General features: G+C 31.2%; 1 protein-coding gene across 2 annotated transcripts in view; it reads left to right on the forward strand.

Moving 5' to 3' along the window:
* LOC144956084 (uncharacterized) overlaps positions 1-15,179 on the forward strand; it is a 45,281-nt gene that overhangs the window by 5,963 nt on the left and 24,139 nt on the right. For both annotated transcript variants that reach the window (XM_078886433.1, XM_078886422.1), the window contains exons 5-18: positions 513-590; positions 3,959-4,013; positions 4,839-4,937; positions 5,790-5,845; positions 6,523-6,586; positions 7,482-7,591; positions 8,477-8,558; positions 8,715-8,787; positions 9,892-9,955; positions 10,287-10,397; positions 10,691-10,762; positions 12,389-12,524; positions 13,275-13,406; positions 13,880-14,018. In XM_078886433.1, coding sequence (XP_078742559.1) covers positions 513-590; positions 3,959-4,013; positions 4,839-4,937; positions 5,790-5,845; positions 6,523-6,586; positions 7,482-7,591; positions 8,477-8,558; positions 8,715-8,787; positions 9,892-9,955; positions 10,287-10,397; positions 10,691-10,762; positions 12,389-12,524; positions 13,275-13,406; positions 13,880-14,018 — 1,271 coding nt within the window. The remainder of the gene's footprint in view (positions 1-512; positions 591-3,958; positions 4,014-4,838; positions 4,938-5,789; positions 5,846-6,522; positions 6,587-7,481; positions 7,592-8,476; positions 8,559-8,714; positions 8,788-9,891; positions 9,956-10,286; positions 10,398-10,690; positions 10,763-12,388; positions 12,525-13,274; positions 13,407-13,879; positions 14,019-15,179) is intronic.

Below are 15,179 nucleotides of genomic sequence, written 5' to 3' on the forward strand. Positions count from 1 at the left end.
TCATATGCAATGAATTGCCATTAGAATTAAAATTCATAGAATTATTCGTTTACATTCTAATAGATGGTTGAAATGATTTTTAAGGTTTGGTTTATTGTTTTTATGCTATTGGAATGGATTCTCTTTTCTGTTATTCTCTCCCTCTCTCTCCCTCTCTCTCTCTCTCTGTTTCTCTCTCTCTCTCTCTCTCTCTCTCTCTCTCTCTCTCTCTCTCTCTCTCTCTCTCTCTTTAAGTAAAAAGTATTTATGTTTATCCCTGTCTTATGGCCGCATTCCTTTGTCATTGGCTGGAGAAACATTTAAGTGATCAAGGACACAGGGATAGAAAATGAATTTCCGTTTCCTCCTTGAACTATTCACCTTTTTCCTAATATACTAGGAACTACAGAACTATTATCTTTTAATCTTCTCCTCGTCTACATTTTAGCAGACATTGAATTGACCAAAAAGTATCTCAAATAGCCTAAATGTAGGGAATCAAAATTTTATGCTATTCTTTTTTCTTTATCAAGTCCAGAGAGAGAGCTTCTGAAACAACAGCATGAAGAGATCATCGCTCAGCTAAACCAAAAGATGGCAGATAAGGCTACGTAAGTTATCTGATAATTGTGTGACAAACTAACATCATGATAAAAGGACTCACAATTTGTTCTCAACACACTCTGACTCGCGATTATATTCGATGCACAGAGTTGGGACTTAATGACAAGACAAGACTGTAGCAATAAAAAGTATTGTACAAAAATGAAAATACCAAACACATAATGTTTTGGGCTCATAACCCTTCTACAGCCAATTACAAAACAAAACCCCCAAAAAACCAGTAAAAACGTAAATATATCATTTTAAATCAAAATAGCAGAAAAGTATTTCGCATGTCTGGCCGGCAAATGCGAGGTTGAAATGTAAACAAATAGAAGAGTTCAGTAGAAGGGTTTTGAGCTCAGCATGTTCCATGTTTAGTATTTTGATCTTTTTTTAAAGCTTAAATATGTATTTTTGAACATAACTTTTTACAGTCCACAGCTTCTAGCACAGCTTCACTTTGGCCATAATAGACTTCATATGTCAATTAAGCTGGGGGAAAAAAAAAAACAAAAAAAAACAACCCGAAACTATGAGACAAATGTTAATAACAACTAAATGCTCATTATCACGCTTCACGAATGATATTTTTGGGGTGTTATTTAAAATGTGACCCATCTTGTCAATCTGGTATTACTTTGGAATGATGTAGATGGAAAAAAAACTCTTTAGTTTAGAAGTCGCAATTATCAGACTTAGGAAATTTACAGGGTTATTTTTTTAGGTTTATGAAACAAAACTCTCTTTGTTCAATAAAGACATTCGTTTTTGCAATCTAATATTATAAATTGATTTAAAATTCAATTCTAAGCATAAAACTTCATTCTGACATAATACTTTTTTGAAATGATTGGTCACTATTAAGAAAGGATTGGATTGTCCAAATGATTTGATTTCTTTTGATTTTTCAAAGAAATGCTTAATTGGCTTAGTTATTACTTTCATCCAATCAATACTCTCCAAATTATAAGCAGTAATTTATAATAGAGGATCCAATTGTTGCTATGCATTTGTTTAAAATATCCACACCATCTGCCAGCCAAATTATTCATACCAACACAGGATTGATATCATTTAGTGAGAACAAATCACTAATAGGCTTGTCTAAAAATAATAAAAAAGAGCTGAGTGACATCAAATTCATTCCTTTTATTGATTGGTGTGTTTTTAAATAAAGCAAATGTCGCTGTATAACAATAGTCAAATGAAATGGAAGATTAAATTTAATTAAAAAGAATATTATGTGGACGTTTCGGGTTTCCCCTTTGTCAACAAAACGCAATAAATTAAACACAAAGACGAATGAGAGATGAAAAAAACCCGGGGTTATTAAGGTGAATAAATAAAACAAAAGTTTTGTTTATTCACCTTAACAATATTTCATTTTTAAATAGAAAACTAGTCAGTAATGAAATCAAAAATCGCTATAAAAGAACTTATTGCTTTTAAAAAAGAACATCTCACGGTAAATTGAATAATACAATTCTTTTTCTCCCTTTAATACTTTTTGATATCATTTTCAACCCTAATAGCATGGGAAGGTGAAGTATAAAGGAATGCATAATATTGTCTACAGGTTGTCCAGTATACTCACACTTATTACATATTGTTGCATTATTTGTTTAATTTTTTAAGAGAAAGAAATGATTTAAAAAATATGTTTGATCTATCGTTTATGTAAATAAAGCATGCCGAAAAATTGTATGAATAAAAAATAGAGACTGATCTTAAAGGTCTTTTTTTCTACTTTCACAATCAATGAATTGTTTGTTCATGAAGTCTTTTTTTGAACAAGGGAAGGGAAAGGGGTGTAGTATCCTTTTTTTTTTTTGGAATGCAACTACCTCATTGCAAACATATTTACATTTATCAGTGGCAGTGTTTTTGTTTTGTTATTTACATTATTTTTACAATTTTATACGTTTTTTATGGACATCAAAGTTTGTTGGGGTTTTTTTTAATTGTTTGTTTGTTGTTTTTTATATTTAATTTTTTTTTTTGGACTAAGTAACTGAAACATTAGAAACTAAGCAATTGAATGTAATCGCAAAATGCCTCATTTCAGTCATTTTGCTCTCTGCACTCACACCCCTCGGCTTTATCAGATCCGCAACTGGATCCAATTTAGATCTAGGAGATAGTTCTTTGTGATCGAGCAGTCTTTTTTTTTTCCAAGATAATTTCCAATTGTTACTGCTCATGGACTCATGACACTTTCACTTATGGAAACATTATATATTCAAACAAACTTCCATCAAGTCACCCCGTAGATTTTACAATATATTTCTTTTTACCACAAGAAAATAACAGAAGCTCTTTGTTTATTTCTTATTTGTTATTCATTGATTAATTAATTAATTAATTTATTTATTTATTTAGTTATTTATTTATTTATTCATTTAGTTATGTATTTATTTATTTAGTTAGTTATTATTGAAAGTCATCAGTGCATACATACTCTTCCTTTTTATTTGAGATGGTACAATTTATTTTCTTCTGCAAATTCAGTATTGATGCATGTATAATTTTGTAAATGTCTTCGGTGTCTGTAATGAGACTACCATCGCATGTTGGAGTTATTTTGTAGTTTGGTTATTTATTAGTAGATATCAAAATCACAACATTTTTGGGATTCCGATAGCTCAGTTAGAAGAGCCTTTACCCCCGAAGCCAAGAGACCACTTTCTGTCGAGGATTCCCACCCCCGCCGCCCATCCAGCATTTCCTGGCTTGCTGGGTCTGTAAGATCTGATTGAAAATACTATGGGATAGATAACCATCTTGTTTAAGGGCCAGCAAGCACTTCTTATTATATGCTAAGTCACAGAAGCAGACTTAAACTCTTTAATTTACTACAGTATTTTGTTTTGTTATCATTAAATTGCAAATTGTAGCGTTAGTGAGAAAGGAAACATTATTTTGTAAGATAAGGAAAATAAATGATCAGAAGAAGAAAAAAAAAAGCCCAAATAACTACATCCCCACCCATATGTAGAATTAATTATAAAATGGAAATCATTGTATATGAAGTATATATCCTCCAAACCTGTGGATACTCTTTGCAAGAATGTTCTATTTTGATCAATTTTAGCCTTTTACATAAAATTCATATCTAACACAATAATCATTATTTTTAAAATATATAATTTCTTTTAGTGAGTTTTCCTAAATTTAGAAATGTTGATTTTTCTTTGCCCCCCCCCCCCCCCCCCCCCCCCAACAACAACACAAAACAACGGTTTATATTAATGAGGACACACTGATTTACTATATATTTCTATAGTTAAAGTAATTTATGTATTTTCAACACACTTTTTAAGTGTTGCATTTGGGGATTAAGTGCTTAATTTTTGTTATTGTTCTCATATTGCAGGATGCAAATCGGCTTGAATGAAACCCGTGATAAAGTGAGACAGGCTAATCAGGATGTAAGACTTCTGTTTTCTTTCTTTCTTTTTTTTGTGTTAAATAAGACCTCTATTCATTTTCAGAATAACAGATCGTATGTAATATTCTAACTATCATTATTTGATAATTAGATTTATTTTTTTTAATGTTTTTTTTTTGTTGTTTTTTTCTTTTGTTCTTCTATTTTTTAAAGTTTTTTTTTTGAGTGCAAAAAGTAAGTCGCTCTTGTTTTTTTCCCTATTTCGTGTGATATCTTAGTAAACAAATTCTTCAATATCATGCTTAATATTTGATAAGCTTGCACATCAAATCAAGCCAATCAAAACCATAATTATGCCATATTTGTATATTTTTAAATTTGTGTACACTTCATTTATTGTAACCAATTTGGTGGGAACTAGAGATGTTCGAAGCTTTAACACTTTTAACAAAAGAATGCACTATTAATTGGATGAGCTTTGCCCCTATCCATGTATTTGTGAAGCCCGTGTCACGACAAGAGGCAACAATGATACAAAGACAGACTTGGGTCAACGCTCTGACCTCTTTGAATTTTACCATAAATGTAGTAAGCATTGGCACAAATTGTGAAATAACTCACCAATTAAGATACATTTGTTGATTGCATATATATTTGATGGTGTGGTTGTCTGTGTAATGACAACTTTCAGCTCTGCATTGTTTATATGATATCCTTAGTCCCGATTTGATGGGCTTCCTGAATGAGCGGTTCCAGATTTCAAGGTCCCACTGAATTAGCAAGTTGTTTTTCTCTCCCTTTCACTTGCTCCACAAGGCTATTTGTTTTAATCTTCTTTTTTTTTTTTACTGTGTGTTATTTTCAGATTGTTGACTTAGAGGACGGTATTTTACAGTTGAAAGAAGATCTGATACAAGAGAGGACAGAGGCCAGACACGAGAAAAAGAGATTAAAGAAAGCTGTGGTTTGTTACATTCTAATTATGACATTTTTGTGTGTATTTGATAGAATCCCTTTATTAAATCACAGACTGCCTGTCGTGTTTGTGACAAGTTCACATGAAACAGCTTATCTAATATCATTTTTATACATGCTTGAAAGCATGACCAAGATGTTAGAGGCCAGGTTGGGGAAATCGTCTTACTGGCTTTTCTTTCCCCACAGGTATTTTCCCTTCTCAATTGTTTTATGTCCTTAATCTGGAATAACACAAATTGGGTTTGCCCTGGCCCTGACTTGGATCTTTTCCTGAGAGGGAAATAATTTATGCTTTTTTATTTTTGAGGGAATGATTTAATTTTTGTCATTATAAGTCATCAACTTCTTTAATGTTGTTAATTTTTTTTTCAATTTGTTGTTACTTTGTAGAAATGTACCTGAGAGTATACTTCTCTATCTTTGGTAGAACTTAAAGATGGTCTAAAATCACTTGCTTTTTGATCTACCTCTTTCCTTTGTTTTAATTATTAAGTCCTCTTATCTTCTCTTATTTTTGCTTTTAAGCGCAGCTAAAGCATTAAATCTATACTCTTTTATCTATCTCATTCCCTCTCATTTAACGAGAGCTAAATTGGCCTTGATATGTTGCTTGCATTTCAAAAATCCTAAAAACAAAACAATACCAAAAAATAATAAATAAATTTTTAAAAAACTCTGTGTGTTTATGTGTGTGTGTGTGTGTGTGTGCGTGAGAGTGTGTGTGTAAGTGTTTGTTGTTTGTGTGTGTGTGTGTGTGTGTGTGTGTGTGTATGTGTATCCTGCGTGTCTTGTACAATCTTTTCTCAAAATATCTTGTTTCATTTATCTACTTCTCCAGACTGACACGCAGACTAAAACCAAAGAGCAAAAGGAGCAGAACGTAGAAAAGAAGAGGTAGAGTTTATATCACAGTTTGAATTATTTATATTCTGATCTATTTTTAAAAGCGGGTGGTTGGATGGGAGCATCACCCTTGAATCATATACCTATGATGTTCGCATGGGTGTACGATCCGATAGTGATGTCGTTTCTTCTTCTCTTTACTAGCCTATCCTGCTTCTCTGGTTTGTGATTGTATTTTTGACAGGGGATATTTTTTTTCTCTGTAAATCTTCTGCCTGTTTGTTCTTGGTTATTTATAATTTAGCTTATGATATCTTTAGGTTATGATTTTGATTTGCATTTGTACTATTTTTGTTAGATTGCTTGTTTTTTGTTTCAGCGGTCTCTCATATAACCTCAATTGTGTTGGAAGAGACCTAAAGCAACAAACAGATATTTTTAAAATGTTTGTTTTAAAGCTTTATTTAGATGGGCAAACATAGGAAGGATTTTGTATTGATTGATATCTGATGATATGAATAAAGTAATTTGTGTGTTATCTAAAACTTTTACATTGTTGACATGCAAACTTTGTAATCAGAGAGATTGATCTATGTTATGTTACAATTATTTATTCCAATACTGGTTCTTAACAAATACAAAACCATTACAGACTTTAATGTATCATTTTGATAGATGTTTAGCTTACCTGGTTTTAAAATCAATCCTTTTTTATTTCATCTTTAAAGAGAACTCGATACTCATCAAGAAAGACTTGTAGATAGTGAGGGCCGACTCGATTCAATTCGTAAAGTAAGTACTTGATTCTCTTGTAAGTCAGCGTGAGTCTTGAAAATGACTGCTTTGTGGCTGACAGAGACATTCTAAATTGTTAATGATATGTTCATGGTGTTTCATGCATCGTGTTTTGTTGATAAAGGGGAAACCCAAAACGTCCACAGTATCTGAATTCGTTTAATAAATTGAAGCTTACATTTCAATACTTATCATTATTTTTTAGTGATATGATCATCAAGTATGTATTATGTAATGCAGTTCCTATATTGAATAATGGATAAATTGATTAAATTTCACAAAGTCAGTACAGTAATGGAATATTCAAACCATGATCATTATTCAAAATGTATTTGGTTTTAACATTTTATTTATCTGTTTCCTGTAGCATTCTGTATTACAATTGTTTGTTCATTTCACTAGGATGTTTTTCAGCATAGTTTTAAAATTATGGACAAGGGGCTTGAGTTCATCATGATTTCTGTTATGTAATACTTGTTTAAAAGTATGCATAAGAAGCTTGTTTATTGCTCCATTTCTGATGGATTGAGAAAAAGCAAAAAAAAAAAAAAGTCTCATAAATGTTTTGGATTTTTAAAATGCATGTCACTGACCTTCTGATTATTGGTCAGACGAGGAGAATATAGGTATTAAAATTGTCCCAACTATCGGGACCCTCTGTGATGTAATGGTAGAATGTCCGGTAATCAGAAAGTCTGAGGTAGACCATGGTTTTTTTCTTGTAATTTTCTTTCTTGCTTTGTCTGGCACCTTTCATACACACTTGTTTAGATCTTTATCTCTCACCAGTGCCTGCTTCCTAGTTTCTTAACAAAAATCTCATCGTTTAAATCTTTCCTTTGTTGTAGTGTGAAGTAACTGAAACCTTTTATATATACTTGTTACGTTTTAGAGTGTTCGTCGATATGAGGCATCAAGAAGCAAATTGGAAGCTGATGAAAGGGCTCTCAGTTCTCAGTTAGCAAATCAGATGGAGATGAATGAAACCCTGATGATGAAAGGGTAAAATACTGTTGTGCTTAGAGTTAATGAGTAGAGAAAATGAATCATGTAATAAAATTATTATTATTATGATAAATATTATAATAATAATACTAATAATAATGATAATAATAATAATAATAATAATAATAATAATAATAATAATAATAATAATAATAATAATAATAATAATAATAATGATAATAATAATAATAATAATAATAATAAATAATAATAATAATAATAATAATAATAATAATATAATAATAATAATAATAATAATATAATAATAATAATAATAATAATAATAATAATAATAATAATAATAATTATTAATTATTATTATTATTATTATTATTATTATATTATTATTATTATTATTATTATTATTATTATTATTATTATTATTATTATTATTATTATTATTATTATTATTATATTATTACCATCATCATCATCATCATCATCATCATCATAATCATCATCATCATCATCATCATCATCATCTCATCATCATCATCATCATCATCATCATCATCATCATCATCATCATCATCGTCATCATCATCATCATCATCAACATCATCATCGTCATTATCATCATCATCACTATCTTTATCTTTGTTTTTGTCGTGGTTGTATTTGTTGTTTATGATTTTTGGCAGAAACTTTGAGGGATATTTTGTTGCATTTTAGAGTATCTATTGACATCAGTAAAATTTTAAAAATTATCATTAATCTCTCTTTTTTTTTTTTTCATTAAAAAAAAAAATTTGTTGTACATTTGAGTGTCATCATCATCATCATCATCATCATCATCATCATCATCATCATCATCATCATCATCATCATCATCATCTAAGCTCCATGGTTCTTTTGAATTCTCTTCCTTTCCTTTCTTCACAGGAATGAAATAATGTCAGAAACTGTAAGAGAACAAGATGAATTTGAAGTAAAATTGAAGGCAATGACCAGCAAAACAGCCACGGTAATTCATCAATCCCATTCTATTCCAGTCAAGTTTGGATTTGGCTTTTAAATGATTCAGTAATTTGTTATTTATTAATATATTCCCATGATTACGCTACGGGTTTTGGTGCAATGAGCATTTTATTATCTATACTTTTTTATTTCATTCTCCCAGTACGAAGCTGACATCAAGAAAGAGATGGAAAGGAGTGCTAAGCTAGATCAACGTAGAATTCAACTATATCATGGTAAATCTAGTCCATCGTTTATAAACAATTTATGTGTGGATTAAGGCTGTAACAATCTTGAATTGCCTTCTTCTCAATTACTACTGGATAAAGATGAGTTTCTTAATTTTCAATGATTTTATTATTTTTTTTTATTGGGGGGGGGGGGGGGGTCTTATCGATTGTATTTCTGAATGATGTTACAGGCCGAGCCGGTATTTGGAATGTCACTTTATCAAAACAGCTGCTTAACTGCAAAACAATCTGCCTGTGACATAATTTTTTCAATGTAATATGTACTGGTTAATCAAAATGCAAGCCGGTTAATTGGAATGTTTCAGAGTTTCAGCAAACATTTTAAGCATTTTTTAAAATGAAGTAATCCAAAACATGAATATTCCCACTGAAAGGAAGAAGAATTTAGTCATCCCATGTCTTCAAATTAACAAAATGTTTGTTATTTAACAATGGCATTGAGTCTATCACTAGCTATTCACTTTAATATGGTAATAACATATTACACTTCAGCCACTTGCCAGTCTTGGTTAGTAACAAATGATTAATGAGAATGCAGGTAATGATGAGATGGTTGATTTGATTTTGAAGAGGCATGCAGCATTTATTAAAATTGTATGATATGTTGTGGTTATTTTGAAACAGAATATGAGCGTAGTAACAATTCCATACCAATGTGAAATAATAAGATACGGCAACACATTCTCTTTCATCTACCATCATGACCACACACGTGTAATGTTGAGTGCTCTGTATTACTATTTTTACATACATAAAAAAGACATGTGTCATTTTGATAGGTTGTACCAATGGAGGCCATAAGCCAAACCGGGAAATTGTTTGAGCAGCTCACTGAGCAATTTTTGAGCGACAAAAAACATCTTAAAATAGCTGGACCCCCATCTTAATGTAAAAAAGCAGTTGATAAACAAATACCAAATGAATATTGCCAAGAAGTAAATGAAATAACTCAGTGCGTTCAGAAGGCAAATTGTCCTAAATAACCCTGAACATGATGTGATATGAAAATAGTCAAAATCAAATTGGCTTGTTTCTAGGAATGAAGATTAATAAAAACAAAGAATGATATTTTTATTTGTTTTTTCTTAGACTTAAAAGACAAAGAACGAATTCAGGAGGAAGATGCTCTCTATGTCGGTGAACTTGATGAACAGTGAGTCGACGTCTTTTTCAATGTGACTTATTGACTTTCTACCTCACAGATTTAGCTTTGATCCCCAATGTTTTTATCTGATCGAGTTGAAAGATTTTGTGTGTGTGTGTGTGTGTGTATGTGTGGGTGTGTGTGTATGTGTGGGTGTGTGTGTATATATGTGTGTGTGTGTGTGTGTGTGTTTGCTGTTTCTGATTTTGAAATTAATCTGAAATATGAGTATAGAAAACTAAAAAAGGTTATTTTAATATGTTGATCCATAATCTTGATTCCTCTACTTTCCTTTTTTTAAAAGCAAGACTCATATTGTATCTGACCATTTCTTTTTCAGGCTGCAATCAGTTAAAAGAAATTTGACAGAAAAGGCTGAGGATGTTGGTCGTATGCAAACAGAAAACATTGAAATGTCAGAGAAAATTGAGGCTCTTGCGGAGTCTCACAAGTAAGTTATATATATATATATATAATTGAATGCACCCCTTGATGAATTGATTTTAACTGTTATTATGAATGCAATATAGTGAAAAGGTTTTTTTATTTTTATTTTTTTTTTAATGTATATCGATTATCTGTTGAATGTGTCAGTAAAAAACATTCAGATTTACTATTAATGATTTCAATCTAAAATAGCTGTGTAATTTTTTAATACTTAGCACTCTTTGTGACTTTTTTTTCCTTTTTTTTTTTTAGTACTATTTTGAAACCTTTGTTTTGTTTTTATTATTTTTTGTACAGGGCTGTTCTTAGCCAACTGAATAAACAAATAGAGGAATACAGGGAACAGCTGACAAAAGAAAGAAAGGAGAGGTCAGTTTTGTTTTATTTTTAAATAATGCAAACTGATGCACACTTATGGCCTATCCAAGGTTCATCACTTGGCGTTATTTGCTTTGCCATAGTAATCACCATAACATACGATAAGGTGCGACTGTTGTATCTCAAACTTATAAGTTAAATGCTGTATATATCCATCTGGAAGATGTATCTAAGTTTATATCTCTATATGCATGGAAATTCGAAACAAAAGATGGAAACTTTAGCCAGAATTTTATTTTATTATGATATCATTATTACTTTTTCATCTCAAAAACTACCTGAAAAGTTGAAATAATTAATTTTTCCTCTTCTTTTTCAAACAAAACAAAGCGCAGGACTGGTTTCTATAATTTCAAAGCGGGTGGTTGGATGGGAGCATCACCCTTGAATCATATACCTATGATGTTCGCATGGGTGTACGATCCGATAGTGATGTCGTTTCTTCTGCTCTTTACTAGCCTATCCTGCTTCTTTGGTTTGTGATTGTATTTTTGACAGGGGATATTTTTTTTCTGTAAATCTTCTGCCTGTTTGTTCTTGGTTATTTATAATTTAGCTTATGATATCTTTAGGTTATGATTTTGATTTACATTTGTACTATTTTTGTTAGATTGCTTGTTTTTTTGTTTCAGCGGTCTCTCATATAACCTCAATTGTGTTGGAAGAGACCTAAAGCAACAAACAAACAAAAAATATAATTTCAAAACTTTATTCTATGGCAGTCTGTATAAATGATTGATCTGACATGGGTAGGAAAACAGAAAGTAAATGAAATGTTGACTAACTCAAATGCTAGAGCTTGGTGTTGCAATCGGACCATAAGAGCAAATCACAATTAAATGCGCAACATGATGCAGAAAACGTTGCCATTGAATTAAAGGGAGTGAGGAGGGAGGGGAGGGAGAGAGAGAGGGAGGGGAGGGAGAGAGAGAGAGAGAGAGAGAGAGAGAGAGAGAGAGAGAGAGAGAGAGAGAGAGAGAGAGAGAGAGAGAGAGAGAGAGAGAGAGAGAGAGAGAGAGAGAGAGAGAGAGAGAACACGGTTCCACAACTTACCATTGTAAGCTGGGGGTATTAACTGTTGTTGTCTTTTCTAAAAAAAATTATTTGTTACCCTTTACTGTGGTTTTCTATTTTTGTCCTGGAATAGATAATTTGGTTTGTATAGGCCCTACTAGAGATCTTTTACCCGTAAAGGCCCTGTCAGAGATCTCTCACCAAAAGGCAGACAATCAGATGCACGTGTTCTATATTTTGTCAGTTTTTAAAAACTATTTTGGTTCAAGTTCATTGTCTGTGTCTAAGTTGGTTTCTTTGATGGTCTCAGACTAGATTCACCCCTGTTCTCGGTTTGAATATAAATTACTCCTAAATATATAAAACTATTAACCATCGCATCATCTTCCCTTTTCTGATACTTACATTTCCTTATAATGCCACAAGCGCTCACAAGCGCTGTTAAAATTTATACAAATCAAACAAGGTGATTGACTCATTGCACTGTGACTCAAGATAGTTTGTATGAAATGCAGCTCCATCACCATTTTTCTTATTAATATTCCACTGTGATAGTAAACTTGATGATAGACTGACACTTAATCAATGAATGTTATACCAAAGATTGGAACTTCAAGAGAGCAAGGATGAAGTGGGCAAGTCCCTAGATGACATCAAGACAAATCAACAACAGTTTATGTCTGGCATGACTGACGTTATACAAGAAGGGAAAAAGAAACATGTCCAGCTGTCTAATGAAGTAAGGGTTTAGATGGGGAAATATTCTCATCGACATCATTGTGGGCATCATCATCTACTTTGGTGTCATTATCACCATCATCATCATCATCATCATCATCATCATCAACATCATCATCATCTATGATGATCCGCTAACTTGATGAGAGTGATTAGGTCTTCAGTAGGAAAAATAATGTTTGGAAATAAATCCAGCCTTATTGTTAAAGGACTGAACAGGTCCTGATTTGACAAATCAGATTAGCTTTCCCAGAAGTTTTTAATTCTTCTTTCATTTACACAAAATTGAAAAGTCATTTGTTTATATGTTGAACTGTTTACGTACTTTGAGAGAGAAGAAACGAGTATTTTATTTTTACAATGATTTGCATTCATCGAAATAAACAAAATTAAGTTTATTAAGTTGTGGGGTTTTGTGGTCTATACACTTGGGTTATGACTTTTATGTTTTATGTTTGAGTATTGCTGTTGAAAGTGCAAATTTGAGTTCCTGGAAAACGCTTTTTACGTACATTTTCTCACCATAATCATGTGTAAAACAAATGCCTTGCCTGAATAAGAATTGTCATTGTTGAAAAAAAAAAATCGTTATTATGTCTTGTAGCCGTCATGTTTTGTCCTACGTGTTAAACGTTGCTTCAGGCTTTTGAGAACATTGTTTAATTATTTATTTTAAATTTATTTTTGTATATGTTCCTAACCAAAGCTTAACCATCGTTGAAGATTCCTTGACTTGATTCTTTCCCCTTAGGGTGTGGCCCTACAAAAAGATATCAAAGAATATGAGTCAGAGATAAGCACAATGTCAAACCAATTAGATGGTGCCCAGAACAAATATCAGGAAATGTTTACGGCGATGCAAGAAAAAGTCGATAACATGGAGGTAAAATTGTACTTTTTATTACTACTAACAATATTTTATTTGACAATGCCAATGAGATTTACTTTTGAGGAAGAAAAAAAATATTTAGAAATTTATTGATATTACATTACAATGTGCCATCCAGTAAATGGTGAGTGCGGGTGAACGTATTGATATTAAATTTTTTGGTAATTGCCGTTGAATAATTCATAAATTTCTGATTCAAAAGATATGTTAAGAATAGAATATTATATATAATAATAATAATAATAATAATAATAATAATAATAATAATAATAATAATAATAATAATAGACTCTTATGGGGTGCACGGTATCCTCAACAATGAGGCTCTTGGCGCTAATTAAAGTCAATGGAGATGATGATATTTGAAGCGAATATTGATCAATCTTTTTTTCTTTTGATAGAAACCTTTTCATAAGATTACTTCATAAAGTTTGCATCATTGTACTGCTTTTGTTTTTCTATTCAAGGCTGAAATTTTGTCCATGGAAAAGGAGATTGGTGACAAAAAGAACTTTATTGCAGAAAGAACCCCAATATTTCAAGAACTTGAAGCTTTCTTCAGCAAACGATCAGAAGAGTATGATTCAATAAAGAAAAATATAGTCGGTATGTCTAGATTAAGTTATTGATGTTTTTTCCCATATATTTGATTTAACTGCTCAGGACTAAAGACTTTGATGATGATGAATATGTTAGATATCCTATTGTTGAGATATTGACCTTGATGTTTTTAAGGGAGGGGAGGAAAGGGGAAAGATCAAATTAGGGAATGCTAGCATTTGTCAAGAATGTCTCAAGAGTTGGATTTTTTTTTCTTACCATTTATTAGATATCGCCTGTGATCAAAATTATGAATACAGAAACAATTATATTATATTGCTAAGATATGAGTCACACGTGATCTCTTTACCCAGAACCCTGAATATGAAAACTATGCATTTATGTTCAAGCCTTGTTCAGACAGTGAACACTGTAGATTTGTGTGCGTGACTTAGATATTTTAAAATCTAAAGACAGATAAAGATGTTCAAACTTCTGAAGAAAACAAGAGATGGATAAAGTAGTTGCCAGACTGATGCTACGAAACAAAGATCAAGATGCAATTCGACCATTATCGTCATCTTTCTTAATTTTACACACGATATTACCATTGAATATTGTTTTAATTATTTTTTTTTATATTTCTTTCTTCTTTTTTCAAATAGGGTTTGAATTTGTAACATTTTTGTTTTTTATTTTGGTATTATAAAAAGTTTTCCTAATACATTTTTAAAAATGGTATTCTAAATAAATTGTTATATTTTTATTTTACTTTGAACTTTACTCAAGAAGAAGGTAAGAATGTCACACCCATGATACCAATGAGAAAAATGATAAGCTATTATTATTACAACAATAATGAACTGGATTTTAATGGCACACTGTTAAAGACAGTCATTGACATTATATTAAAATATTGTCTATTATTACCAAATGTGAAGATTGAACATATATATGTACATATATATTGTGTTTCTTTTTGTTTTGTATCGCATAACACCATATTTAAAATGTAATTTAAAAATTAGATAATTGCACAAAAACTATAACCTACTCATAATCATTGTCTGAGTTGAAGTATGTTTGGTGTTTTTAAATTCCGTTTGCAAAATATTTATTCATTTCAAACTTATAAATGGTCTCAAAGTCCATTGAAATGTGAATATAATCACAGAAAATGATTAAAGCTGTAAAGGCATTCATTGAAGGCAATGGTTTTAGCAGACT

The sequence above is a fragment of the Berghia stephanieae genome, chromosome 1 (assembly GCF_034508935.2).
Source record: "Berghia stephanieae isolate SIO BIC M18660-M18661 chromosome 1, UCSD_Bste_1.3, whole genome shotgun sequence".
NCBI classification, from domain to species: domain Eukaryota; kingdom Metazoa; phylum Mollusca; class Gastropoda; order Nudibranchia; family Aeolidiidae; genus Berghia; species Berghia stephanieae.